This window comes from Euleptes europaea, chromosome 7 (genome assembly GCF_029931775.1).
Source record: "Euleptes europaea isolate rEulEur1 chromosome 7, rEulEur1.hap1, whole genome shotgun sequence".
Lineage (NCBI taxonomy): Eukaryota > Metazoa > Chordata > Lepidosauria > Squamata > Sphaerodactylidae > Euleptes > Euleptes europaea.
In genome coordinates, this window is record NC_079318.1 from 46675249 (window position 1) to 46702970 (window position 27722).

The following is a 27722-nucleotide window of genomic DNA, read 5'->3' on the forward strand; positions in this document are numbered from 1 at the left end:
AACCAGCAGCCCAGATGCTATGCCTTGCCTGCTATCATCTCTAGATGAGCTTGTTCTCTTCTTCAGGAAAAAAAAAACTGAGGCAAAATAGGTATTGAGTGTTTCTGCTTTCTCTCTGTCATAGTTTCTCCAATTTCACCCAACAGTGAGCCTGTTGCCTCTTTTACCTTGGATTTGCTCCTCACATATCTGAGAAGCGTTTCTTGCTGTAGTGAGCCTCCCTGGCCAGCCTCAGCTTACTGAGAGCTTTGGACTCTCTGAGGGCTGAGCTACAGTGCCTACATTCAGCACCATAAAATCATAAAACAGTCCTCAGGCTAGGAACATAAAAACAGCTAAAAATTATGGAACCCCTCAGGTAAAATCCTGGGTAAAAAGAAATGTTTTGATCGGGTGCCTAAAGGACAATAAGGCAAGAATCATGGGGCTTATTACAAAGGTGTATTGTCACCATTGAAAATACCCTCTCTTTGTCAAAGGCTTTCACGGTCAGAGTTCATTGGTTCTTGTAGGTTATCCGGGCTGTGCGACCGTGGTCTTGGTATTTTCTTTCCTGACGTTTCGCCTTCCTGACATTTGTCCTTCAGTGTTACTTCTCTGAAGATGCCTGCCACAGCTGCTGGCGAAACGTCAGGAAAGAAAATACCAAGACCACGGTCACACAGCCCGGATAACCTACAAGAACCAATACCCTCTCTTTGGTTGCCACCCACCTCACCTTTGCAGTTGGGGGCAGAGAGAGCAGGACCATGGGAAAGGATCTTAACTAGAGCATTGGACAATAATGATGAGTAAGTCCTTCAGGTACCTTGCCCCAAGCCATTTAGGGCCTTAAAGATAAGAATCAGCACTTTGAACAGTGCCTGGAAACAGATGGGCAGCCAGTGCAGATCTTTCAGTACAGGGGTGATATGGGGCTTTTTTTGCATGGGGTTTTTGTCGATTCTGGCCCAATGCCACTTCAGTTTACCCCCTGATTTCCACACACATTTTTGTGCCTTTAGTTTTCACTTCAAGTCCCCCCCTTTTTTTCCTCTGGTTCTTTTGAGGCTGCTTTTCCCTCAATCTTTTTTCTGGAAGCCAATTTTGAGTTGCTTTTTTTCCTCAGGGGTAATATTTCTGTTGATTTTCTTTGTCCTGCCCACTCCCACTCACCTCCAGCCCATTTGTTGATGATTGGACTGTTGTCATCATTAAACCCCTGCCTCTTCTGGCCTGCCCTGAAGATGAGTGGTTTTGTTTTCAATTTTTTTAAAAATACAACCTTTATATGAAATTCTAAGTGAAAAATGTAGCAAACATAATGAGACAATCAACAAGTGAATGTACAAAAAAAAGTATGTTCTTTCCAGGGAAAATGAAGGTGAACAGATGACGCTTCCTCATACCAAGTCAGACGTTCAGTCAGCTTAGCTCAATGTTGTCTACTGTGACTGACAATGGCTCTCCAGGATAGTCTTTCTTAGTGCCTGCTACCTGGGATATTGATACTCAAGATGCCAGGTCCTGAACCCGGGATCGTCTGCAAAACATGTGCTCTGTTCCGCAGTCACTTCTCCTCTTGCAGATTATCTTGACAATGCGAGCAAAATCTGATTGACATCAAATGTGTTTTTCCATCTTGTCCAGAAATATTCGGTTGCAGAAAGCGTCTAAAAAAAGCTTAAAAATTGACTGAATGGTGTTCTGCATGAAACTGTCTGTGCTGTCGTTGATTCTGTTTGGCTGGAGCCCTTGGAGGGCATTAAAGCTGCACCAATTAGATGCTTATCTTCAAAGTATAGAAATGAGACACTCTTATGAACTTGCATTAAATACATCACTTTTGGGAGGCACTGTGAGGAAGAGTTAGCTCTGTGTCCACCTCAAAACAATAGATACCGAGGAAATGAAAGCCCTGTAGAGATAAGAGACCAACAAGCCTGACAGAATGAATAGCCAGAATGTGCCTATTTGCAGCTGAGAACACTGCTAAACTGGCAAAAACAAGTGGTGGATTAGCACACAGACACACATCCGTTCACTAATTCTCGGCTTTCCTTCCTCATAGGCTTCACTCTGAATAACAAGATCCAGCACAGTATCGCTCTCCGCTACGCCTGCAGCAAGCTGACCATTGACTTTGATGGCTTCCTGGCCTGCATGTTTCGCCTGGAGACGCTTTTCAGTAAGTTTGACTGAAGCCAAGGGGAAAAAACCCTGATGAATGCCCCTCCTCCGGCTAACATGTAAAATATTTTGGGGGTATTTTTAGCCTGAGTACAAAGAACTGTGTGTCAGTGACAGGGAGCCATGACAAAATGTCTCTAATTTCCAGAATTAGATAAGTAGCCAAACTATCTCTTCTCTCAAGCCAGAGTGAGATGCAAAATGTTTCAGCCTATAAAATTGGCACAGCAGATTTAGGGGCTTACACAAGACAAAATGTTTCTTTCACTAGGCCAAATTCAAACCCACAACAGCTGCTGAAGGGACAGATTTGCAAACTCAGGGCACAACCAGTGGTGATGGAGATCACAGCTTTTGGTCTGTAAAAACCGAAGTGTGCATGTGTGTACAGATGCACAGGGAGGAGCTGTGGTGGTTTAGGACGTGTCTCCCCCCACCCCTTCAAATTGATAACAGGCCAGGAAGGCCAGTTTCAGTTAGTGAAACTAAACAGACATTGAAAAGTTAAACTCTCTCTTACTCAGACCCAAACTGAACTGGGTTTGTGTGCATGCAGAATTTGCCTTTTACAGATGAATGGAGACCTGTGAGGATTGTAATGTCTTCTTGGCGCTCTCCTAGGGTGGCCACTGGCAAGGGATGGGGGTGGGGTAGGGTCTTCAGATCCAAATTGGAAAACTCCTGGAGATTTGAGGACTGAACCTGGGGAGGACAGGGAACTCAGTAAGGTATGTGGAGTCCACCCTCCAAAGCATCCATTTTCTCCAGGGGATCTCTGAAATCTAGAGATAAACTAATTCCAGGGGATCCCCAGGTCCCACCTGGAGGCTGGCATCTCTACGCTTTCCCCTGTCTTCAGGTCCACTGGCTGGCCTTCTTGCCAGATGTTGCTAGTGGGTGTTCCAAGGCCTCAGAACAGGAAGGGAAGGGGGTTGCGTTACTAGGTTTTTCCCCTCTTCCCCAGATAACAGCTTGCACAGCCTGGAGCTGTGCCTGTCCTTCTTCCTTGGCCTCTTCCAGAATATTTTTTTGAAGAGGCTGTCTAGCCCCACCCCTCTCCACTGAGAGTTGCCAGCTCTGGATAGGGAAATACCTGGAGATTTTCGAGGTGGAGCCTGGGGAGGGTGGGGTTTGGGGAGGGAAAGGACTTTAGCAGGGTCCGATGGCATAGAATCCACTCTCCAAAGCAGCCATTTTCTCTGGGGGGACGGATCTCTGTCACTTGGAGATCAATTGTAATAGCAGGAGATCTCCAGGTCCCACGTGGAGGTTGGCAACCCTATCTCCACCACCCACTAATCCTCACCTCCCTAGACACACCTGGCCTCCTCCTGGGGAGTGGCGATTGCCCTCTCCTCCCTGCAAGGCTGCCAGCTGGCCCTTCTCCAGCCTAAACATCCAGAGTGTGATTGGTATCTTGCTGAGCACACCCCTTGCAGTGAGCAAAGAGAGGGTTATGCACAGGGTAAGTAATGCAGGTCTCTGAATGGGTGGCATATTAATTTTCTAAATAAATACAGAATGATGAATTTGTGGGACAACCTGACTTTTTTGCAACATAGTGCAGATACTGCCAGGGAAAAGGCTGTGTGCAGAGTTCACAGGTGTCTGCCAGATACATAGGGCTGCCAACCTCCAGGTACTAGCTGGAGATCTCCTGCTATTACAACTGATCTCCAGCCAATAGAGATCCGTTCACCTGGAGAAAATGGCTGCTTTGGCCATTGGACTCTATGGCATTGAAGTCCCTCCCCAAACCCTGCCCTCCTCAGGCTCCACCCCAAAAATCTCCCACTGGTGGTGAAGAGGGACCTGGCAACCCTATAGATACAGCCTGTGACAATTCCAGTGCCACAAACCTTCCACCTCTTATGCCTACCCTACTTTACACTCTTAAAGGTTTTGGACATTTTAAAAATGTGATCATTCTGTACCACTAGACCACTGGCAGCATTCATCTAACCCTTTGATGTGGCGAACACCAACAAGGCTACTATATCCCAGTCTTACCCAGCCAATGCCCTGCCGTTTCTTCATCATCATCAATTTCTGGGTGCTCTTCACTGGTGGAGTATGGAACTCCATTGGCTTTCAGAAAAGGGTAAAAGGACAGTGACTTCTTGTTTGGCAGCGAGGCTGTTCTGGGTTTGACTCAGAAATTGCAATGATGATGTTGTGGTCCACTAAGAATGAAATTATGTCTGCATAGAAACATTTTGAGGACTCCTGGAGAAAACACAGAATTCAGGACCTATCCATCCCATCTAACAATTAGCTTAATCAGTGTTTTAAATTTTAATATCCAGTGTAATGCGTGCATCTGAAGATGAATCTGGTGATCAGTCCATTGAAATGATATTGCATTCTACTTCAGAGAACTCTGGAGAGTGCTGGGAAAACATAAGCTGATGTCTAGTATACAGCTCTGAATTGGGCCCCATGTATACATCGGCTTCCAATTCAGAAGCTTTCAGCTTGGAAGATTCTGTGAATTATTTTGCTTGAGTTTGGGGACTGTTTAATTTCCATGTTGAGATCAGGAATGTATTCTCCTCCCCCTCAGGCCAGTTTCTGTAGAGCCACTGAGAAATCTGGGGAGATAGTAGGTGAAGGTGATGTTAAAGACTTCTGCCTGAGACCTTAGAGAGCCACTGACAATCAGAGCAGGGAATACTGACAGATCCTGAAGTGGTCTGGCTCAGTATAAAGCAGCTTCATAGGTTTGCACGTTAACACGTGCACATAGGTTTACATTCCAGTCTATTGCTTGGCTCATCTGAACTCATTTGCTCTGGTTGTTCAACTGTGAAGTGAACCAGCTGTCTGGCTGACACACACTGGTGTGAGTTCATTAGAAGAAGGTGTGGATGGTCTTGTCTTTGTGCTGGGGGGCTCTGGATAGTCTTTGGTATCTTCCTTTTTGAAAAACCTTTTTGAAAGGTGCTTGTTGTTCAAAATGGGAAATCGCTAAAAAACAACAACAACCTAAATTCAGATTTGAATAAGACATGTTCCCAGACATACCAACTAGCCCCTTTCCCAAGTTTTGAGATGTATCTGACATTACTGCTTAACAATAACATTTGCTGTTCTTTTTCCATGAAGAAATGTTTCAGATCTTAGACAAGGAGAAGCGTGGAGTTGTCCAGCTCACTCTGGCTGAGGTAATAACTATTAAATGGGACTATGAAGGTTAAATTGTGACGAGCTGGTCGTACTAATACATCAATACAATCACTGACACTTTAGAACCACTAGGACATCTGTTTTTAGCTTACAGTGAAGAAGAATCCTTTCCCACTGTTAAATATCACCTGTTATAATAGTTGATTGGTATAAACTTGGAAGCATCATGTAGAATTATGAGTAATCTGGTTTCATCAACATCCAATGCTAGATATTTTTAAAAGTCATTTAAATTAAATGCATGTTTTCTAGATAACATACATTTATTTTATATTAAAATATTTGTATCCAACTTTACTCTGAAGAGCCGAGGCAATTGGTCAGACTCAGTCAGTCCAACATTATTTCAGTGCACAAGCCATGCTACCCAAGGTAGCTAACAACTTGCCTTCAGGCGATAAATATAAAATAAATTACACGAGATAAATAACTTCTCATGAAAATGAAAGGCAAAATTAATTTTTTAATATCATAGTCCAGTCTGTCACCATAAAACAAGTGTCTCACCAATCTTAAAGTTAATTAAAAAAAAAAACACAGCCGGGGCAATACTATCGGTGGGGTGGAGTGCGAATAAAATGAGGCTGTCCATTGCTGCCTCCTCTCTGCTGTCTAAAGAAGAAGAAGCATTGGTTTTTATATGCCAACTTTCTCTACCATTTAAGGAAGAATCAAAGTGGCTTACAACCACCTTCTCTTCCCCTCCCCTCCCCTCAACAGACACCCTGTGAGGTAGGTGGGGCTGAGAGAGCTGTGACTAGCCCAAGGTCACCCAGCTGGTTTCATGTGTAGGAGTGGGGAAACCAATCCAGTTCACCAGATTAGCCTCCGCTGCTCATGTGGAGGAGTGGGGGATCAAACCCAGTTCTCCAGATTAGAGTCCACCGCTCCAAACCACCGCTCTTAACTACACCACTCTGGCTCCCACGCTAAAGAATCTCGGTGAAACCAAAGAGTAAGTAGGAGATTCCATTACAACGGTCAGGACCCACTGAGCTGTTGCAGCCTGCTGGAGGCTTCTGTACAGTAGGATTGATTCATGGGCATCTGTGCGAACTGGCCCTGACTTCTGAGTTAAAAATGTTTATGATTAGACTGTCAATGTTATAGTCACAGAGTAAAGTTCCTGATGAATGTTGCCAAATTCATCAGGAAACAAAAATTATCTGGAAAATTATCTTTTTAAAGGGAATGAAAAAGATTTCCTGAACACATTATTTTTTTCTTTTATGATAATCTTTCACTGTCCTCTTTCAAAGGGAATGAATCAGCGTAATAGAAGATTCATAGTAGGAACAATGTTTTTATAGCCAGGGGTAAAATAAGTGACCTGACAGGCTGGGATTTGAATTTTATGATTCTATGTCTTTTGTGGGTAGCATTCATAATCTTAAAAGTGTACAAAAAGGTGTCAGGGCATGAAGGAAATACATTACCTATAGTCAGAGGAATGCCTAAGAGCCCCGCTGTGAGATTTCAATGAAAGACACATCTATAAGAGATTGGGGGAGAATGGCATTCTGTTTTATTTAATGCTATGCACAAAGTGTTGCCTGATATACCTTTTTTGTAAACTGGTAGACTTCTCATGTTATTTACAATGCAATATGTGTCAAATCTAGCAGGATTACATTCCGTGAAATTGGATGCATGCTTTGAAGTGAAAGAAGAAACTCCAATACCTCTCTATTGATCAGATTTATAATTAAATAGGAAAATATTATTATTATTATTAGGGGTGCTTTGGAACTTGGATGCCTTTAAACTTTCTAGTATATATCATATCCTCACCACCCCTCACTCCACGTTCATACTGCTTACTGGAGTTGGGGAATGGAGAGTGTTGATTCTTGCCAGGAAAGCTACAGGAAAGCCTTGGATGCTGCCACTCATGCATGGCTGGGCATAATGGGTTGATCGTCATGCAACAAAGGCATTGTGATGTAGTGGTTAAAATGCAAGCGACCCATGCTCAAACCCCCCTTCAGCCATGAACACTCATTGAGTGATCTTGGGCCTGTTACTTTCAGCCCAATGTATCTCACAGGCTGTCTGTAAGGATAAAATGGGGAAGGAAGAACCATGTACCCCAATCTGATCTCCTTAATGGAAATAAAAAATAAAAATGGGATAGATACATTTCTCCTAGTTCAAATCAAGCCTTCTCTTTCCTCCATTAAGTAGTTTGCAGTTGGGGTGGTGAGAGGATCCAGTCTACTTAGAAAAGAGTACAGAATCACAGAGATTTCATGATCTCAATGTGATAGGTCATACAAAGGGCCCCAAAGACCTCTACATCTGCCACATCTTACCCAGAATGTCCCGGGTAAATATCCTTTAGATGTTCAGCTAGAGTCCCTAAAAAAGAACCCCCCAAAGTCCAGATCAATAAATCCTTGTTTGCATCCAGATTGTAACAAAAGCTCTGCCAACCATCTGAGAAAACAATACATTGGCACTGTTGGTGAATATTGTTAAGATGATGACCCACATCTACATCTGTGTTCTCTCTTTCTTTCCTAGTGGCTGTGTTCAACATTAGTTTAAGGAACAATTTTGGAATTCATTTGAGAACTCTACAGCTTTTCAACCAGGAAACTTCTGAGAAAATATTTATTCTATCTGTGTCTTCAAGATAAGAAGAATGAATGTATATGTCTGTCAGTTTTTTGTTTTTTTTAAATGTAGAATGATCATTTGGAAAATAAAAATCACCAACAAGTAAAAGCTAAAATGACTAAACTGAGACTATTGTACTCTGGTCACATTATGAGAAGACAAGAGTCACTAAAAAAGATAATCATGCTAGGAAAAGTTGAAGACAGCAGAGAAAGAGGAAGACCCAACATGAGATAGATTGACTCTATAAAGGAAGCCACAGCCCTCAGTTTGCAAGACCCAAGCAAGGCTGTTAATGATAGGATGTTTTGGAGGACATTGATTCATAGGGTCACCATGAGTGGGAGGTTACTTGACGGCACTTAACACACGCACAATAAATGGCCATGTAGCAAGGGTATAAGCATGAGTCCAAGCTTCCGTACAGTGATTGATTTCAAATGTCCAATAAGGTCATTCCTTGATTTGTGGAAGAAAGTCAGCTTCAGCTGATACCCTTCCTATATAGACCTTTTATTAATTCTGTCCCAATTTGTCATTTATTAGTACTAACAATGTTCTAGGAGGTCTGTAGAACATTTAACAAGATAGATTTTTAAAGTCTTACAATCTAAGCACCTTTTCCTACATCATGCTCATGACTCATCTTTATAATTGCAGGTAGGGACAGTAGCCAGAAAATGGCTGAAAAGGCAGACCAGAATGATCAGAAAAGAGGATGATACTTGCATAGCTCCCAGTATCTTACCTCCAGAATAAGGAGAGCTGACATAGAAATAGAAAGGGCCACATTCATTTGATTAATTATTTACATTGATCACAGGGGATCTGTGATGCCTGCAGGCCAAAACCCATTCCAAACCTTTTGCCCTGTGGGCGATTGGTGGAACGCAGAAGAGCCAGGCCTCCTCTTGTCTGTGCATCCCTAAATTTGCAGGCAAGGCCACCCATTTCTTTTCCCCTTGAGGGTCTCTTGGAAATCAGAGGGCACAATCTGAGGTCATTCGATTTGCCACACTGTAAACATCAAGAGAGCCACCCCTTGAAATTCCCTGCAACTTTATCTGAAGGGTGGGACTTTGGCAGTTACCAGGGAGTATTAGGGCTGAGTTAAGTTCCGAAATCTCCCGGATGAGCATCCCCCTTTCCTGGGGGATCTGCTGATAGCACTTTCACAGCCAGACCTTACCTTTTAGTCTAAACCTGCTACGTGTTACTAGAACGTGTAACTGACATGATGTTGAGGGTTCCATGAATGGGGATCCCAATGTTTTTTCTCCATGGCGCAAGAGAAGGGGGAATTTAAGCCCTTAACTCACTGGGCCATGTTCTTGCCCTGAAACAGTCCACAGAATTGCTATTTGCTCTCTTGGAAAGCATACATCTGAAGGACTCTTCCGCCTAGTGTGGCTTAGTCCCTCATGGCCTGACCACAATAAGATACAAAGATGCACTGACGCTGGACTAAGTTTTCTGAGTCACCATATTTCTTCTGCTATTATTTGTTGGTTGTTAAAAGAAAAAAAATGTACTGTGCAGGTCCCTCTTTGCAACCAGTGGGAGGTTTTTGGGGCAGAGCCTGAGAAGGGCGGGGTTTTGGGAGGGGAGGGAGTTCAATGCCATAGAGGCCAGTTGCCAAAGTGGCCATTTTCTCCAGAGATCAGTTGTAATAGCAGGAGATCTCCAGCCAGTACCTGGTGGTTGGCAACCCTAATCTAGGCCACTGCTGGAGGAAGAAAGCACTTGCAGGCTATTCCTTTCTAAAAGTGCTGTGTTAGATCCAGAAAACGAGCACTCTCAAAAAATACAGGAGCATGTAAACAGGAGAAAGTGGTGACAATAAGTGGCTTGCAATTCCCTCCGCAAGGACCGCCTGCCAAGAATCCAAATGATCACCTTCAAGCATTCCATTCCTTTCATTTTCTTCCTCAGCTCCCCAGCACAGTGAGCTAACAGCAAGCTGCTCCAGATTAGTATCTTTCTGCTTGCAGATGCTATTCGTAAAGGGGTATTTCTAGTCATAGACTCAGCTCTTGGCAGGTCAGTCAAATGGATGCAAAATGCATGCTCTGCCTTCTTTTTCCTCCTTCAGCAAGTTATCCTAATTGCGTTATTCCTTCTGCACATCACAATGGCTCCCTCTCTCTTCACTTCGTCTCGCACCCCATCCTCCTTTATCTTTGGAAGGCAGGCACTTGTGGAGAAAGAGCAGCTCCTTTTGTCTGTGCTTTGTGCACGGTCCTCGGGTAGCTGGTGTCAGACGACGGCCTGGAAAACCGGCTCTGTGCACTGCAGCTGCTTTTCCTGGCCTCTTGAGGCTGCATCTGTAAAAAGCTGCTTGAGGTCGCCTTACGCTTCTCCCCTCGTGCTACAAACTGAACAAGTCTGTGCTCATCAATCCCTCTTCTCTCTTCGTATTAATAAGTTCTTGCACAAAAAAAAAAAAAGCCTGCCGTGGTTGTTGATTCAAGGAGACAGCCGAGTGGAGCAAACAGAGGACAAGGAGCCAAGAACCTCACAGCGCTTTCTTCTAAGGCAGCTGGCAGCCTAGGAGATCAGACTCCCTTCCCCAGAGCTTCTCAGAGCCCAGTATGTCTTTGCCAGTACCAGTCTCAGGTACAGAGCTTTTTAAACCTACCATCTTCAGCCAGCGTGGTGTAGTGGTTAAAAGTGGTGGTTTGGAGCGGTTGACTCTGATCTGGAGAACCGGGTTTGATCCCCCACTCCTCCACATGAGCAGTGGACACTAATCTGGTGAACTGGATTTGTTTCCCCCACTCCTCCACATGAAGCCAGCTGGGTGACCTTGGGCCAGTCACGCTCTCTCAGCTCTGCCTACCTCACAGGGTATCTGTTGTGGGGAGGGGGAGGGAAGCTAGTTGGATTCTTCCTATAAAAACCAACTCTCCTTCTTCTTCTTCTTCTTCTTCAGCATGAACCACAGAAAAAAACTCGCTGCCCTCAGTGGCTTATTCTCATTTGACGGCACAGGCCTGGTCTGTACAGCAGAAGATGAGGGTAGAATCCTGAAGTGATAGAGTGGATGGTACTTCAGGATGCAGATGAAGGTTGCCACTTTACATTACCCCAAATTTAAAAGGTCCCTGCAATTTTTTTTTTAAATCCCACTCTGGGGGGGGGGGGATGTTCTAGCCCGGCTGACTCCTTCGTGTGCAATTTATCCATTCGAGGGAGATTTTTTTTAACATAGTGTATTCAGACCTTCTGTCAAAAAACTGTACACTCCATTCTGTCACTGAAGAGCCCCAGCACATCATTTCTGTCTCATTCTGTTGTGCTAGTCCAGATCTGTGTCCTGCCATCTGTATTTCAGTGTGTGTGTGTGTGTATTAAGTGTCGTCAAGTCGCTTCCGACTCATGGCGACCCTATGAATGAAAGTCCTCCAAAATGTCCTATCTTTGACAGCCTTGCTCAGATCTTGCAAATTGAAGGCTGTGACTTCCTTTATTGAATCAATCCATCTCTTGTGGGGTCTTCCTCTTTTCCTAGCATGACTGTCTAGCATGACTGCCCTCAACTTTTCCTAGCATGACTGTAGCTGAGCTAGTCTGTCACAATAAAAACAAGAGTTATGTGGCATCTTACAGACTTTCATAGTAGCACAAGCTTTGGTAGGCTTTAGTTCACTTCATCAGATGTAAGCTTAAATGTTTTTTAAGGTGTCCCAAGAAGTCATCAGTTGGGAGGGGGCACACGGAGTCCTCTGTCAGAATCTCTGTTGCTAGTCTCATTAGGTGGGGGGAGGGATTAAACCGTCCCCTTGTCTGCATCTTGATCCCCATAGGATCAAGTCAGTAGAGAGGGACAATATCGCTATCTTTCATCTTGTGCTTAATAAAAATATGGCTCCTGGTAAAATCAGTCATGGACCAGGGTCATAAGATGTCAGCCTGATTTTCAAGGGTACAAAATATTTGAATTCTTGATTGGTTTACTCTACATTATGTCCAAGCTAGTTTCCCATTGGTCCAAAACATACAGAATTATAGGTAAAGCGTACTGGCTATTCTATTCTCCTAACATGTCGAAAACAATGACATTCTGATGTTGTATATATCTTGTACAGGCCGCACAAGCAGACATGTCAGAATGAATATTCAGGATAAGAGATTCGGGTAGTCAGACACAAGGTTGGTTCACACATTCCTGTACATCCTTTGATATCTCATTGCTTGTTAATGTGTCACTAAAAGGCTGAATGTGTGAGCAAACTCCACTGACCAGTAGGGGGCAGTATCCCTTAGGCCAAGGAAACTTTCCCCAGCCTAAGGAACCTTCCTCCAATTTAAGTGCCACTTCTGTTAGAGGAAAGTTCCTTAGGATAGAGGAAGTCTTCAGATTTTCCTTAGTGGAGTAGTAACATACAGCCTAGTGCGCGCGAAGTAAAGGACGTGAAGTGATATGAAAGCTCTGTATGTGGAATTTGATCTACGATGGCAGTTTTTTCACATGCACCTTCACTTGGGTTAAGCCAAGTGATCATCATGAAACCATGCGGCAGGAAGAGCTGCAGCCATCCAGGTTTCTGCGGTGCACATGTAAGGAGAAAATGTATGTGCCTCACACATGCCAAGGTACTAACCTAAAGGTAAAGGTCCCCTGTGCAAGCACCGGGTCAATCCTGACCTAGTAGATCTTTTATTCACACCCACTAGAAGGGTTGCCAGGTCCCTCTTCGCCACCAGTGGGAGGTTTTTGGAGCGCAGCCTGATGAGGGTGGGGTTTTTCTCCAGGTGAACTGATGATCTCTATCGGCAGGAGATCCATTGTAATAGCAGGAGATCTCCAGCTAATACCTGGAGGTTGGCAGCCCTACCCACTAGACATGTAACGTGAAGCATCGCCACATCTTAGGTTCACCCATCTTAATTCTGTATGAAACTAAAGTCATGACACCACATCTAGAAAGCAGACAAACCAGATGGAGAATCACTTTGATTGCTTTATTTGTTCAGTTTTTAGAAATGAATTTCTTATCTGTGGCATTGAAGAATTGGGCAGCACATCAGCAACAGAGCTGTTCAGCTGGGATTAAAGATAGAGTGACCAGCTGTGCACAGTGTATTCTTTTTGGTTATTATTTAATTACACATAATACTTGCATTCTACTTCTTTACAGCTTCATTAATTTTCAGGAGATCTTAGAGTGATTTGCATTAAAGCTCAAGGATTATTCAGGCAAAAGAATTATGCTGTGCTTTTATTGAAACTTACATAACACATAATTGTACACCACAGCTAAACCCGCTTGTTGCCATTTTCTTACATGCCCTCACTAGAGGCCAGTGGTAACAGTTCATCCGAGGCCCTGCTGTTATGCTATGTGTATGTGTCAGGGCAGGAGGAGGATACACGAGGTTGCCATCAGATATTATTACACTGTTCATTAGGTGACACGTTTTGGCTGCTCAGAAAGAAGTAACATGTCAGTGCAAATGGAGGAGATTGATGGGGAAATATCTGTTTCAGAAGGGCCTGCACTCGAGTCGATTAAACCAAGAAAAGGAGATGGAAAGAAGCGGACTTGAAGAATTGATAAAGTGCCAGCCTTCAGTCTGATATGCTAACACCATCCGTCAAAATATCTTTGAATAGGTGTCCCAGAAAGAGGTAACCAAGGAATAGCACCTGGGAATGCCACCAAAACGAATAGCAAGAATAAAGGAAGTTTCAATTGTTCATTTCTTTCATAAAGAGCAAAAATGATGTAGGGGCAACACAGTGCCCAAGAGAGCGGGCTTCGATGCTTCCACTCCTCATACTTAAATATTCCAGATCACTCACTCACCCAAAGGGAACCACAGCCGTTTACAATAAAAGAAAAACATGATGTAAGTAAAACAAGCAAGCAAGCAGCTATATCTTGGGCTATACTTTGGATCAGTCCTGGATGCATTGGGCCAGCTTCTCTTAGGTCATTTATGCAGGGGAAATTTGTGTTTGGTTTGCTGCCCAGTTTTCTGTTCCGAATTTTCAAATACTATATGCATGAGGGATTCCCCCCCCCCAATTCCAGGAGTACCTAGTGATTAATTAGGCATCCCCAGTGAATCACGGAGCTTCTGAGTCCCTCCCCCTGAAAACGGAGCCTTGTTGCACTTTACTTGGTGGGGGTGGGTCAGCTCTTAAAGGAACTGTGTGCTTTTGTTGGTTTTCCTCCCCACTTTTCAACAGCTCCATGCTGGCCCGGGAGCTACCTTCCAACCTTTGCAGTGTCTTTGTGAACGTTTCATGAAGGTTTAACTCCCTCTTTTGTGCTTTGCTTTGAGGAAAGGGGTTGGATGGGAGGGACAGACACATGGGAGGGAGAAGCCAAAATGGACATGGGGAAAGAAACCCGAAGTTAAGAGCAATGCATGGAAATAGGGGGAATTTGTGTTGCTCTTGCTTCGAAGCAGTATTTAAATTCATCCTAAAACAGGATCCTAGAACTGTGGGGGAAGAACGAGGCCAGAGCGAAGTCACGTCTGAAGGTTGGTAAAATCATGAATAATGCAAAAGAAGCCTTGAAGCAGTCCAGCAGGGACTGTGACCTAAATACCCCTGCATAAATGGCCTATGACATGTTCTGCAAATAGATTGGATAGGAAGATAAAATACATCCTTGTCTGACACCTTTGCCAGTTGGAAACCATTCTGTTTCTCCACAGTCTATCTAACAGTAGCCTCTTGTCCAGAGTACAGGTTGCACATCAAAACAATCAGATGTTGCAGCAACCCATTTCCTTTAAAACCAGCCATAGCTTTTCATGATCCACACAGTCAAAATCTTTGCTGTGATCTGCACAAGCTGATTTTCTTCTGAAATTCTCTCGTATGCTCCAGTAACCAAAGTAAATTTGCAATATGATCTCTAGCGCCTCTTCTATTTCTGAATCCAGCTTGAACGTCTTGTTCTATATATGGTAATGTTTGAGTGAGAGCTACTCAGCATGCCTGGATATTGGGGGGGGGGCGCAATGTTACTCTTAAGTTTGTAGTTGCTGTTTCTTTAATGAGATGTTGCTGTTTGGCTGAACTTGGGGGGGCTGCACTCTAACTCCTCCTTCTCCTTTCTCAGCAGCCATTTTGTCTCTCTGCTCTTTCCACATGGTCTGAAAAGGAGGCAGATGTTTCTACAGGTCTCTCCTGCATAAACCAAACAATCATACTCACACTCACATGACGCTGAATTAGCTAGCCACTTGTATAGGGACATGTATTCTTTAGATGAGGCTTTCTATCTTTTATCAACTGCAACAAGAATGTTAAACTGAACCTGAATAAATGTAAGTTCTACTTTTCTTTTGCAATTTACTTCTTGGGAAGACTGAATTTATTGCACTCAATATCTCGCTTCCATGACTGGGCAAACTCTGCTATATTAACCAAATATAAAATCCCAACAGGTAACAGTCTTTGTTGTAAGATTTTGAGCATCACTTTAGTCATGTGAGAAATTAATGCAATGATCCAATCGTTGCTTCAGTCTTTGACATCTCCTTTTTTGAATTGGAATGTAAATTGACTGTTTCTAGTCTGTGGGCCATTGTTTTGTTTTCCCTGCTTTTTGACATTTTCTTGTCAAGAGTTTGATGGATTCTATTTCTGGGACGCCCTGACCTGGATGGCCCAGGCTAGCCTGATCTCGTCAGATCTCAGAAGCTAAGCAGGGTCAGCCCTGGTTAGTATTTGGATGGGAGACCACCAAGGAATATCAGGGTTGCTGTGCAGAGGAAGGCACTGGCAAACCACCTCTGTTAGTCTCTTGCCATGAAAACCCCAAAAGGGGTTGCCATAAGTTGGCTGCAACTTGAAGGCACTTTATACACACATACATTTCTGGGACATGGAATAGCTATATTGATATCCCATCTGTTCCTGGTGATTTGTTTCTTCCAATTGCTCTCAGTGCAACTTTCACCTCACTTTCTAAAATTGCAGGTTCTTCTTCAAAAGAGTCTTCTTGGAAGGAATCTGTCATCCTTTAATTTCTTCTGTATAGTTCTTCAGTATATTGTTCCCATATTTTCTTTATTTTGTCCTGTTCAGTTAATGTATTTCCGTGTTGATTTTTCAGCATGCCTAACCATGTTTTAAATTTCCCTTTGATTTTGTGGATCTTGTAGAACAGATCTCTTGTTCTTCATTTTCTGTTGTTCTATGCTATTTCTTTACACTGATTATTATAATAGTTCTCATTGTTCGTGTCATTAATAACAATGATATGAAGCATTCCCCCCCACCACAGGTCTAAAACTGGCTCAAGCCAGCATAGTCTGTTGCGAGTGTGGGATTAATTTCATGCCGTTCTTGCTATATAAATTGCACAGTAGCAACTGAGCAGGGACTAATTCCTTTGCCACCTGAGAGTACAGGGTGACACCCTTCTAAGCCTATTGACTTCAATAGCTGTAGAGAAGGCTGTACCCTAATTAGGATACCACTGCAATACATTGATAATGGCATGAGCCGTCACAGGCATGAGAGGACAGAACAGATGATCCATTCCAAAAGATTTGCTCCAGAGCAATTGCCTCCAGCAAACTACCACCTTGGCCACATGTTCACAGCATATACAAAAAATTGGCCTTGGGCTGTCTTTCTGTTGGGCTGCTTTGGCACAGATTTTGGCCATAGGGAAAAACAGCTGTATAACTGTTAGGACACATGACGGACCTTCAAAATGATGGAATCAATTATTCTACTTTGCAAAGTATTATTCTATTCAAAGAATTATTCTATTCTGCAAAGATTCACAGTTTGTCTCCTATGAATTTTGACTTTCTGATTTTCTTTTGAGCTTAGCTGCATTCATGCTAATCAGCAATTTTAAAATTTGCATATTTTAATGAATGAACATATTCAACTGGGAACTATCTGGGAGGTGGGGGACCTGGAGACGACCCTATAAACACCTTTATTTTGCAGCTATCCCAGCAACCTTGACAATTGCCTTGACAATTGCCAAGGTAAATTAAATGAATCTGCATGGAATATACTATTTAATACATCAAAACTAATTTTCTTACATCTAAATATTCAGGTTTGAGTTGTAACTGAACTGCATTACATCTTTCCTATGACTTTGTTTTCTGCATGCAATGACATTTTGTCAAGAGTCTACTGTCTGGGGCGGGGGGGAATGCCAAATTGTTGGTAGGAAGAATGAATATAAGTTAATTGTGTTGACCCTGGACTCCTCTCTGATTATGAAACAGGAGGCACAGACCAAAATCTCTGGACCAAAATTTCTCCCCACTTATTGGCTCCCAATTTGTTTCTGGGCACAATTCAAGGTGCTGGTCTTGATCTTCAAAGCCCTGTGTGGTTTGGGACCAATGTTAGCAAAAGGAGCACATCAAAAAACCCTTAGCATCTATTATAAACTAGTCACTAACTCAGGGCACCTTCCCTCAGCCACTCAAAGAGGCAGTTATCCACCTACTACTTTAAGAACATCACTACAGAAAAAATGATGTGGCCAATTATCACCTAGCCTCTAATGTACCCTTTCTGGGCAAAGTGACTGAAAGAGCAGAAGCAGACCGAATCCAGGCCCTTGTCAGTCTGGCTTCAGGCCAAGCTATTGGACAGAGATGGCACTTCTAGCTTTAGCTGACGACCTCCATCTGAGTTTAGGCAAACACCATGCCTCTCTGTTGCTCTTATTGGATTTATCTGCAGCTCTTTTTTTCTTTTTTTTGCTGTGATAAGTTTTGTTTTAAAAAGAATAAAGGAATGAACATAAAAGAAAAAGGGATGAGGGAGGAAATAGGGGATTTCAATGGTACTTCAAATATCTTTACTGTTCAATTATGTAATACACACACACACTGGGGTGTCCCAATTTCATCTCTAACATTCTAAAATATTATATCTCTATTTCTGTTTCTCTATTTCTGTTTAGCTAAACAAGAATACCTTTAAAACATGTTTTTAATATTATCCATTTTAAACTCCTCATTGCTTATGCTATTCTCACGTAAGAATAATAAATCCACCAGTTAAAAAAAATCTTCTCTGAGTCTTTTATTTACTAGATTAGTTAGTTTTGCCATCACCGCATATTCTGCCAATTTATTCTTCCATTCTTCTATATTGGGATCTTCATCCGATTTCCATTTTGCAGCTACTACCACTCTTGCTGCTATGAATTATTCAAGAGGGCCTTTCTGTACAGGTAATAGGGTTGCACTGTACAAAATAGTTTGCAGACTTACTAGGATAAATTATTAGGGGCTGTGGCCTATACGCCTGTATACGGCTTACTATAAGTAGGATCCTATTATGTAATTTTTGCATCGCTTACAGTGTCATGTTAATACTTATTCTATCCTTCGGTTCTTTCTGGTTGGTTCCAGTCTTCTACAATCCTAATGCATTGTTTAGTGAATGCCTCATTTTGTTGATTGTATTGACTCACTATGGGCAAAAACGCATGGTCGCTTTAGCCTCCTTTATTCCCTGTTTCAGCCAGGATTCAGCCAGGATCAAACGCATGCGTTTTTGCCAAACGTGCGTTCGATCCTGGCTAAATCCTGGCTGAAACAGGGAATAAAGGAGGCTAAAGCGACCATGCGTTTTCGCCCTCTGTGTAATCCTCCTTGAGTCTCTACGAGAATGGTGGACTAAAAATAAACTAAATAATAAAAAATAAATAAATAATAATACCTGAAAGACTACCTAGGCCCTTATGAACCTGCCCAAATGTTACAGACATCTTCAGAGGCCCTGTTTCGGGTACCCCCACTTTCTGAGATTAGGCAGATGACAACCTGGGAGAGGGCCTTCTCAGTCATGGCACCAAATCTCTAGAACTATCTCCCCAGGGAGATTTGTTTGTTCCCTTCTGTTGCCTTCTTCTGCGTCTTCTGGTAGGGAGAGCCAGCGTGGTGTAGTGGTTAAGAGCAGCAGATTCTAATCTAGAAAACTGGGCTTGATCCCCACTCCTCCCCATGGAGCCTGCTGGGTGACCTTGGGCTAGCCACAGTTCTCTCTGAACTCTCTCAGCTCCACCTACCTCTCACGGTGCCTGCTCGGGGGAGGGGGGAAGGGAAGGCAATTGTAAGCCACTGCTTAAAGTTAGAGAAAAAGCGGGGTATAAAAACCAACTCTTCTTCTTTTTTGTTTTGTTTGGCATTCCCTCAATGATCCCTCCTTCCTAACCAATGTTTCATGTTTTGTACGTATTTTAACTGTTTTATCTGTATTTTCGCTCAGCCTTTTAGCTCTTTTTAAAGTAGTTTTAATGAGGTATGTTTTGGAGCGGGTTTATTTTAATGGTTTTATAATGTATTTATTAAGTATGTTTCAAACTGTTGACTGCCTTGGTGGCCCTTGTAAGGGCAGAAAGGCGGGGTTTTAATTTTGTAAATAAATAAATTTATATACAAGTTTAATTACCCAAATGCTTCAGATATTCCCAAGCCATTTTGGATAAAGGATCTTGTACTGGAGTTCATTTGCTGTTTCATCTTGGGAAAACATATGACAGACTTGCCTTTCTGAAAGTCTCCAGCTCTGATATTCCTGTCTACTCAGAACAGTTTGCTGGATGGACAAATGGCTTAGATCTGAAGAGCCCCCAAACCTAATATCTGCTTATTCTGCTAGACTGTACCTGAGATTGTTAAAAGGAACTTTGACAGTTGCTGAAGGACACCTTATGTGCAAAATCAGAGCTACAACATGACACTTGTATCTGTTTTTCAAAATGAAAAGGATTTTCACTGCATGGTTTCAGGAGATGACCCTCATAGTGCTATGCAATGACTCAGTCTCTCTTTAAATCTTTTCATTAGATATGCCTCAGAGAGTTCAGCTCAGCAAGGATCCCTTTATGCAAGTGCCAAGTATCCTGAGGGTAATGATGCCCAAAGCTTTGTTCTAAAAATCCCAGAGACATCCTCTTTTAGAGAGGAATTCCTAAAAGCCTCTGATTTTTTAAATTGCTTTGTACCTATTTGAGCGAGAGAGAGAGAGAGAGAGAGAGAGAGAGAGAGAGAGAGAGAGAGAGAGAGAGAGAGAGAGAGAGAGTTTATTTAACAAAAAGTCCCTCTGGAATTTTATATGATTAGGAAGCCCCAGCAGAGAGGGAAATGTATGTATGTGGAACTATGTCTGTGAAGGTAATCTACCACCTATTAAGTTTTTTTTTAAGGGATAGGGGCTCCAGCTTTTAGATCACTTTCTCTCTCAGCATATACCTTAGATGGAGAAGGGTCTTTTCATTGAACAAGGCATATGCATAGGATCAGTGTAAGGTACCTATTTGCTTCAAACACTGTAATAGCGAGATTTTCTTTGTTTGAGTTGCTTCATTTTAAATTGAACGAGATATTCCCCAGATGCAGCGGAGACAGGCCTATGGTACAGGCAAGAAGGACAGAAAATTGCTTTCCATTCAGGATGATTGTAACTTGAGTGACGTGGTGAATTTCAGTTAAGTGTTTGCTCCCTCTACTTGTTCGCTCCACAGCTTACTGTTTGTTTGTTCTGGATGGTAAAAGGAAGAGCACAACTGACTGCTACCTAGTGAGAAATGTAGGTATGGGAGGTAGCCTGTTGTCTCCCTCAGGACCTTTTAATGTACTTTGTCACCCCAAGAAAGGTAGTGTTTTTCCACACATATGCACACACACACAAGATCATAGCTTGTCCAAAACTATCTTGTGAGTTCACAGGGACATGAGACTTGAACCCTGGCTCAAGCTCACACACAATTACTATAGTAGACCAACTTTCTAGATATGAAACTGCAAACGACGTTTTTCTTAGGGACATCCCCAATTGGGTCAAGCATAGGGTTGCCAGTCCACTGGTGTATGGGGGGGTGATTCCCCACCCTTGCTTCTTGTTTCCTACTGCCTCTCTGAGTGGTAGTGGGAGAAAAATTTTTTTAATGGCTGTCAAGCCAATGGCATGATGTCACTTCCAGGGAAAACCTGGGAGTGACATCATGCCTTCCCAAGAATTGAAAAAAACATGATAAAGTCACAGAGTTTTCGCAATTCCTAGAGAGGTAAAATCACAGAGTTTTTGGCAATTCCTAGAGAGGCATGATGTGTTTCCCCAGAAGTGACACCACACCATTGCCAACAGCTGCCTCCCATGTCCCTTCCCTGTCAGTCTCCCACTGGGCCTTTTCCTAGCATAGCAGCTTGTGAGGGACATCTTATTTCTTCTTCCCCCACTATTTCCTCTTTCCCTTCCCGCAAACCCTTATGGCCTATCCCCCTTTCCTGCTTTTTTCTTCCCACCTACCAGCCAACCTATCATTATCTACCCCCCTTCCCTCCTCTCCTGCCCTGTACTTGGGAAAACTATGGTCCAGTTGTGTGGTATCAGCTGCTAGGCCAGGCCCAGTTGAATGGTGCAGAACGTGAAATAATGTGCGGCAGGCACTTCACTTTCCCCTTTAACCTCCTCATCACACTTTTGCCTCTTTCCCTCCTCCTGGCACCCTTTCCCTGTTTCCTTCTGTGCTTTTCACCCACCCACCAACCTATATGCCCCTATTATAAGCTACATTTATTATTTATTTACTTCATTTATACCCCACCTATCTCCGCACTGGGTACTCGAAGCACCTTACATCATTCTTCCCTCCTCCATGTTATCCTGACAACCACTAAGTGAAGTAGCTTAGTCTGAGAATGTGTGACTCACCCAAGGTCACCCAGGTCTGCTTCCATGGCAGAGTAGGGATTCAGACCTGGGACTCCCAGATCCTGGTTTGAAACTCTAACCACTGTACCACACTGGCTGTGTTCCCTCCTGATTTATTGTGTGACGAGATCTCACCAGGGCTTAGCCTAGGAAACTGCTTTTGACAACAAAGCTGAGGGAAAGTATGGGCAAAGAACTTATTTATTTATGAGAATGTGCCGAGTGCCCTTTTTCTCATCATTAAATGCCTGCAACCCTCAGCTTCCCCATAAATTTAGGCCATTTATGCAGTGAAAGTTTGCACTGGGTTTGCCACTCACTGGAAGCATGGTTTCTTCCTCCGATTTTCAAAGTGCTATGCATGGGGGGGAGGGATTTAAATGATATATTCCAAGGCTGATCGGACTCGACTTATGTTTGATCAGCCTCACTCCACGGCAACCAAATCATGGGGGGCGGTCAACGTTGTCATTGTCCTGACATCGCTCTCACTCCCCTGCCTTCCTGATTTGAATCGCACATGCCTGTTGTAGAATTCTCCATGGGAACTGTGCCCTCCCACCTTCACCTTATGTGAAGTGAACACAGTCATGTATATTTACTAAACAGTCACGAATATTTACTAAAAACAGAAGAGCGATTTTGTTCCCCATGCACGCAAATTACTCCAAAGGGCAGTACGCAAGAGCCTAGGGTACACCATTCCCCCCCACACAAGTAAAAACAAGACATCATTGCGACAATTAAGAAAAAGTTATCAGACACACCTTACACAATCTCCAATAGAATAATAGCCAGCGTACTCACTTATTCATCCAGTTCTATCATTAAATTGCTCTATCATCATTCTATTAGGAGCCCCATGGCGCAGAGTGGTAAGCATCAGTACTGCAGTCCAAGCTCTGCTCACGACCTGAGTTCGATTCCGACAGAAGTTGGTTTCAGGTAGCTGGCTCAAGGTTGACTCAGCCTTCCATCCTTCCAAGGTCGGTAAAATGAGTACCCAGCTTGCTGGGGGTAAAGGGAAGATGACTGGGGAAGGCACTGGCAAACCACCCCATAAAAAAACAAAGTCTGCCTAAGAAACGTCGGGATGTGATGTCACCCCATGGATCAAGAATGATCCAGTGCTTGCACAGGGGACCTTTACCTTACTTATCGTCATTCTGGGATTTTAAAAAAAACTATAAATCATGTAAAGGGGTGACAGCATTCTTGCTGGGGGCTTCAGATGCATACACTGACATCCAGTGAGCGTTTCCAACAGAAAAAAACATTCATAATGCACAGAAACACAAATCGCCTTCGCACCTTTACTGCAGGGTGTGTGTGTGCCCTGAACACAAAGTATGAAGAGCAAATCATCACACATTGACTTGCCATTAGAATGGGAGATAATACCAACCAAATCAGTTACTTTCCCCCAACATTCCTTGTTTAGGTGGCTTTAAGAGGGGCAAGGAATTCGAAATGAGCGAAATCTGTCAATATTAATATTATGGAATTTTGCTGTAACAATATATTTACAATGGAAACAAAAAATTAAAAGAAAGAAGGGGGGTCAATGTGAGGCTCTGCAAACTGTAAAACCAACGCAGAGTAGAAACTTCAATGTTTGAGAGATTCGAGAGGAGATGGCACAAGGCTGGCTGGAGGAGGAGGAGGCATGGGAGGGGAAACAAAAATCAGGGGTGGTGTATGAACCGGCAACCTCTTGCCCAGGTTTGAAATGCTGACGACAGCCCTTTCAGACTCCAAATGGGCAAGGTATGGTTCGTTTGATGATAAGGTCGAGAGCTTTTCTTTGCCAAAACCTTATCTTACTGGCCTTCGGTTCTTCCTTGGGAAAGTTGCACTCACAACATGTGCAGCTCCTCTCATTAGTTTTATAAAACAAGATTTATTTTTGAGAAGATAAAGAAAACACTCTCAATTCATAACAAGCAAAAAACAATCCTAGTAAAGGCCGTCAAAAGAAAGAAAAAAATGCTGACTCCAAGATGAGGCTAATGCCTTAAAAAACCTCCCCCCTCAATCATGGTCGAACGCTTAGTCACTGTCCACCAAACAAGATTCTTAAAGCCATACACCCGTTACTTCCATACAGGTGGATGGGGGCGGGGGTGGTGTACCAGAGAAATGCAAGGCAAACACTATTCATGGTGATTGCCTGTTTTACCTCTGCTTTGGGATCGGGGCTAAATTTATATTTGCAATAAAATGCGTCCCTGAAAACACAGGGAATTCACTTCTGAAGGATGGGGAAATCATGTATAACTCAAAAAAAGACCTGGGGGTGGTCCTGCAGGGATCATGCAGCTAATAACCAAGCATAAATGGCTTGCCCCTGAGTAGAAGATTAAGCTAGGTTTTCAGAATCAGGGTGGAACCTACAGTCCTTTTTCTCCATGCCAATGCTTTTCCAGATATTCTCTCTGGTTTCCTCTCTCTCCTGCACCAGAGATACATTTTAAAGAGACAGTGACGAAAGCACATTCATATTTTAAATGTTGCATTAGGCTAAAAAAAACCCTTTCTTCCTGCTCACCATCTCCTACCTGATGTAATTCTGGCTCGATTCTCAGTGGTCGGAGAGTAGGGAACAGTCAACAGTGAAAACATTCAATGTATATTTAACACTAAGGCTTTGGGGAATAATGTTCAAAGAGGAAAAATCATCAAATCATGCACTGAAATGCAATTCTCTCTCAGTGAAAACTTAGTTATAGGATCAAAAGGCACAATTTCAAGTGTCACAAAACCTTATTCAGTGTGCATCTCTAAAGTAAAGGCCTGTATATGCAGCTTGGATAGAGCATTGTTTATGATGTGTGTTCCAAGCTTTGGTTTCTATTGATAAATATAGTGCATGACAAAAAAAAAAAAAACCCCGGAAAATGGAATTATTAGTTCAAAATAAGAATACTTTGAGCTCAGTATGTGGGGCGTATTCCTCGGTGGACAATGGTACTCCTCTTATTATGTCACCCAAAGCTGGTGCCTTTGTGGTTTGATGGAAAAACAGCTCTAGCCTTTGGAAATTCCATTGGGTATAGCCATAACTGTGCCCTGACCTGGATGGCCCAGGCTAGCTTGATCTCGTCAGATCTCAGAAGCTAAGCAGGGTCAGCCCTGGTTAGTATTTGGATGGGAGACCACCAAGGAAGTCCAGGGTTGCTGTGCAGAGGAAGGCACTCGCAAACCACCTCTGTTAGTCTTTTGCCATGAAAACCCCAAAAGGGGTCGCCATAAGTCAGCTGCGACTTGAAGGCCCTTTACACACACATAGCCATAACTGTACCTTTTCCCACCTCATCTTTTTATCACAGAAGTATGAGACAAAAGCTCTTTAACGGATAATTCAACCTTGCAACAATATGGCTGTCAATTATTTCTGCCGTGATATGCCACCCGCACAATTTTATAAAATAGTTTAATTCTTTCACTGTCAGTCCTGATTGGAGAGGTGTTTGATTTGGAAAACATCTGATGAAAAATCCATTACAGAGGTCCACTATAGTTCTGGGTACAAGGATGCAGGTAACCAGAGACTGAAGCATAGGTCAGGCTCATAATGTCATAAAAGTGTGTTGGAAAACAGTAAAGTAATTAAAGTTTTCCGCCTAGTCTATTAATTATGGCCATGATTACACCCTCTCTGTTCATGACACTTTGTAGAGTAGTAAAAGATGGGTGCCTGCCCCAGTCTGGTCCTGTGGCACATGGCAGAACCTTGCTTCAAGTGAACTTGTGCTACCGGTAAAACATTCCTAGGAAGACTTACAGTGAATGATCCAGAACTCATGCATTGACCTTCGATGGTGGGAAGAGTTCTGCATGCATGTCCTTACTACAGACAGTTGCTTCCAAAGGGATGGACCTCTTTACAGGTGCTTAATCACGCTATGGAATCCCTCTGATATCCAGAGATTCCTGGATTAAGGAATTGGGGCATGGATTTATTTTGGCCACCATCAAGGTTGAACTGATTTCAATATGATGGCTGCAATGCTTCCATGGAGCTTCTACAAAGACAGAATTTCCAGGCAGTACATTTATATCCTTCCGATTTGCTGCTGTTTCTGAGCCCAGCATGTTTTCTCTTGTTAACTTAGTATGGGTATTTCTTTTTCTTTGCCTCCTCTTCCCTTTTGTTCTATTAATGATACACCAAGCACTCTCTTCCTAGACACTTCAGATCTAGTTGAATGTTAATGTTATGAGGATTAGATGGACTGATTGGGGGGGATGGGAAGATATTGTTTATGTTTGTATTACTCATTGGCTGCTGAAATTAAACCCTGATAAATGCTGTACACAGCTGACGATGAATGACTGTGTTGACCTTTGATCACTGGGAGGATTTTTTTTCTGTACATGCTTTCAGTGTCCAGCAAGCCAAAGACCGGGAGAAGGGGGTTGCTATTAATAGGTCACTCATGACATACACAAAGCTGCTATTTAAAGACAGCTCTTTCCAGTATCACACCCTGAGGCAGCATAAAATTAATGGACCTGTCATCTAGTGGGATAACACAACACCAATCATTTACAATTCCACTCAATAAACCATTTTAAAATTAATTATACAGCATCCTAGTAAAATTAGCTCCAGTTGACTCTTTAATTCAGATTATGCCAGGGCAAAATACATCTTATCAGAAGATATTTTATTGATAGATTTATTATGGTTCTAATTTCTGTCCACCAAATTTATATAATTTTAGCCATCATATAATGAAACCACATTCCATTTAGCCATAGAAGCAATGGCTAAAAATCTTTAATCAGCATAATCATATGTTTTCCTACATTAAAAAAAGTGTTATAGTGCCTTGTTCAGAAGGTCTACTAAGATGATCTCAGGCAGATTTCAAGATACAAAAAGGTCCAAAGGATGGAGGCAACCACAGATGAGGATCTGCCCTGAATGCCTATGTATTCATGGGGTGTGAAGGAATAATAAACAAGATCTTATGGTGTTAGGAGGGGCTGGCATGCTGGATCCAAGCTCAGGCCTTTGTAGTTAATTTCCACAGCCTCCGATTTTCCCCCATAATTCTACAGCGTGGTGTAGTGGTTAAGATGGCGGACTCTAACCTGGAGAACCCGGTTTGATTCCCCACTCTTCCATATGAATGGCGGACTCTAATCTGGAGAACTGGATTTGATTCCCCACTCCTCCACATGAAGCCTGCTGGGTGACCTTGGGCCAGTCACAGTTCTTTCAGAACTCTCTCAGCCCCACCTATCTCACAAGGTGCCTGTTGTGGGGAGAGGAAGGGAAGGCGATTGTAAGCCGCGTTGAGACTCCTTAAAGGTAGAGAAAAGCGGGGTATAAAACAAACTCCTCCTCCTCCTCTTCTTCTTCTTGACTTTAAAATCTGTGAGGCTTCTTCACATCCCTGACTTTTATCATTCCTTTTTTGTCTCTGTTTTCATTATTCTTCTGCACTTGCCCTCAATTTTCCTCCAACTTCCTGACAAAAATATATGCCTAATTGTGTAGACCTCTATCCACTGACATTTCAGAAGACCTCACACAAGTATCATAGCTCAGCCGGGAGAGCACACAGTGTGTGCAGAAGATTCCACCTTAAATGTGCAGTTAAAATAATCTCAAGTAGCAGGGATAATAAAGATGTTAAAGATAAAGGACTGATAAAGATAAAACCCCACTACCAAGCTATTTGAAATATACTTTATATATGTTGTAGGGTTGCCTACCTCCAGGTGGTAGCTGGTGATCTCCCACTATTACAATTGATCTCCAGGTGACAGAGATCAGATTACCTGGAGAAAATGGCCGCTTTGGAAAGTGGTCTCTTATATCCCACTGAAGTCCATCCCCTCCCAAAATCCCGCCCTCCTCAGACTCCACTCCCAACATTTCCAGGTATTTTCCAACCTGGAGATGGCATCCCTAATATGCTGTGACAGAATGCCCCACTGATTGATGACCACCATCCTGCTTTGGGTCTTCTGAGAGGTTATATGAACCTCCAAGAGATACATCAACATCTGAAACTGTAAAACCACTGGCCCATCTAGCTCTATACTGACTGGTAGGGCTAGC

General features: G+C 42.9%; 1 protein-coding gene across 1 annotated transcript in view; it reads left to right on the forward strand.

Moving 5' to 3' along the window:
* The window catches only part of LOC130480216 (calpain-8-like), a 66859-nt gene extending 58894 nt beyond the window's left edge, over positions 1-7965 (forward strand). The window contains exons 19-21 of the mRNA XM_056852665.1: positions 2051-2167; positions 5275-5333; positions 7879-7965. Of these exons, the coding sequence (XP_056708643.1) occupies positions 2051-2167; positions 5275-5333; positions 7879-7902 (200 nt within the window). The 3' untranslated portion in view covers positions 7903-7965. The remainder of the gene's footprint in view (positions 1-2050; positions 2168-5274; positions 5334-7878) is intronic.
* The last annotated feature ends 19757 nt before the right edge of the window (positions 7966-27722 follow it).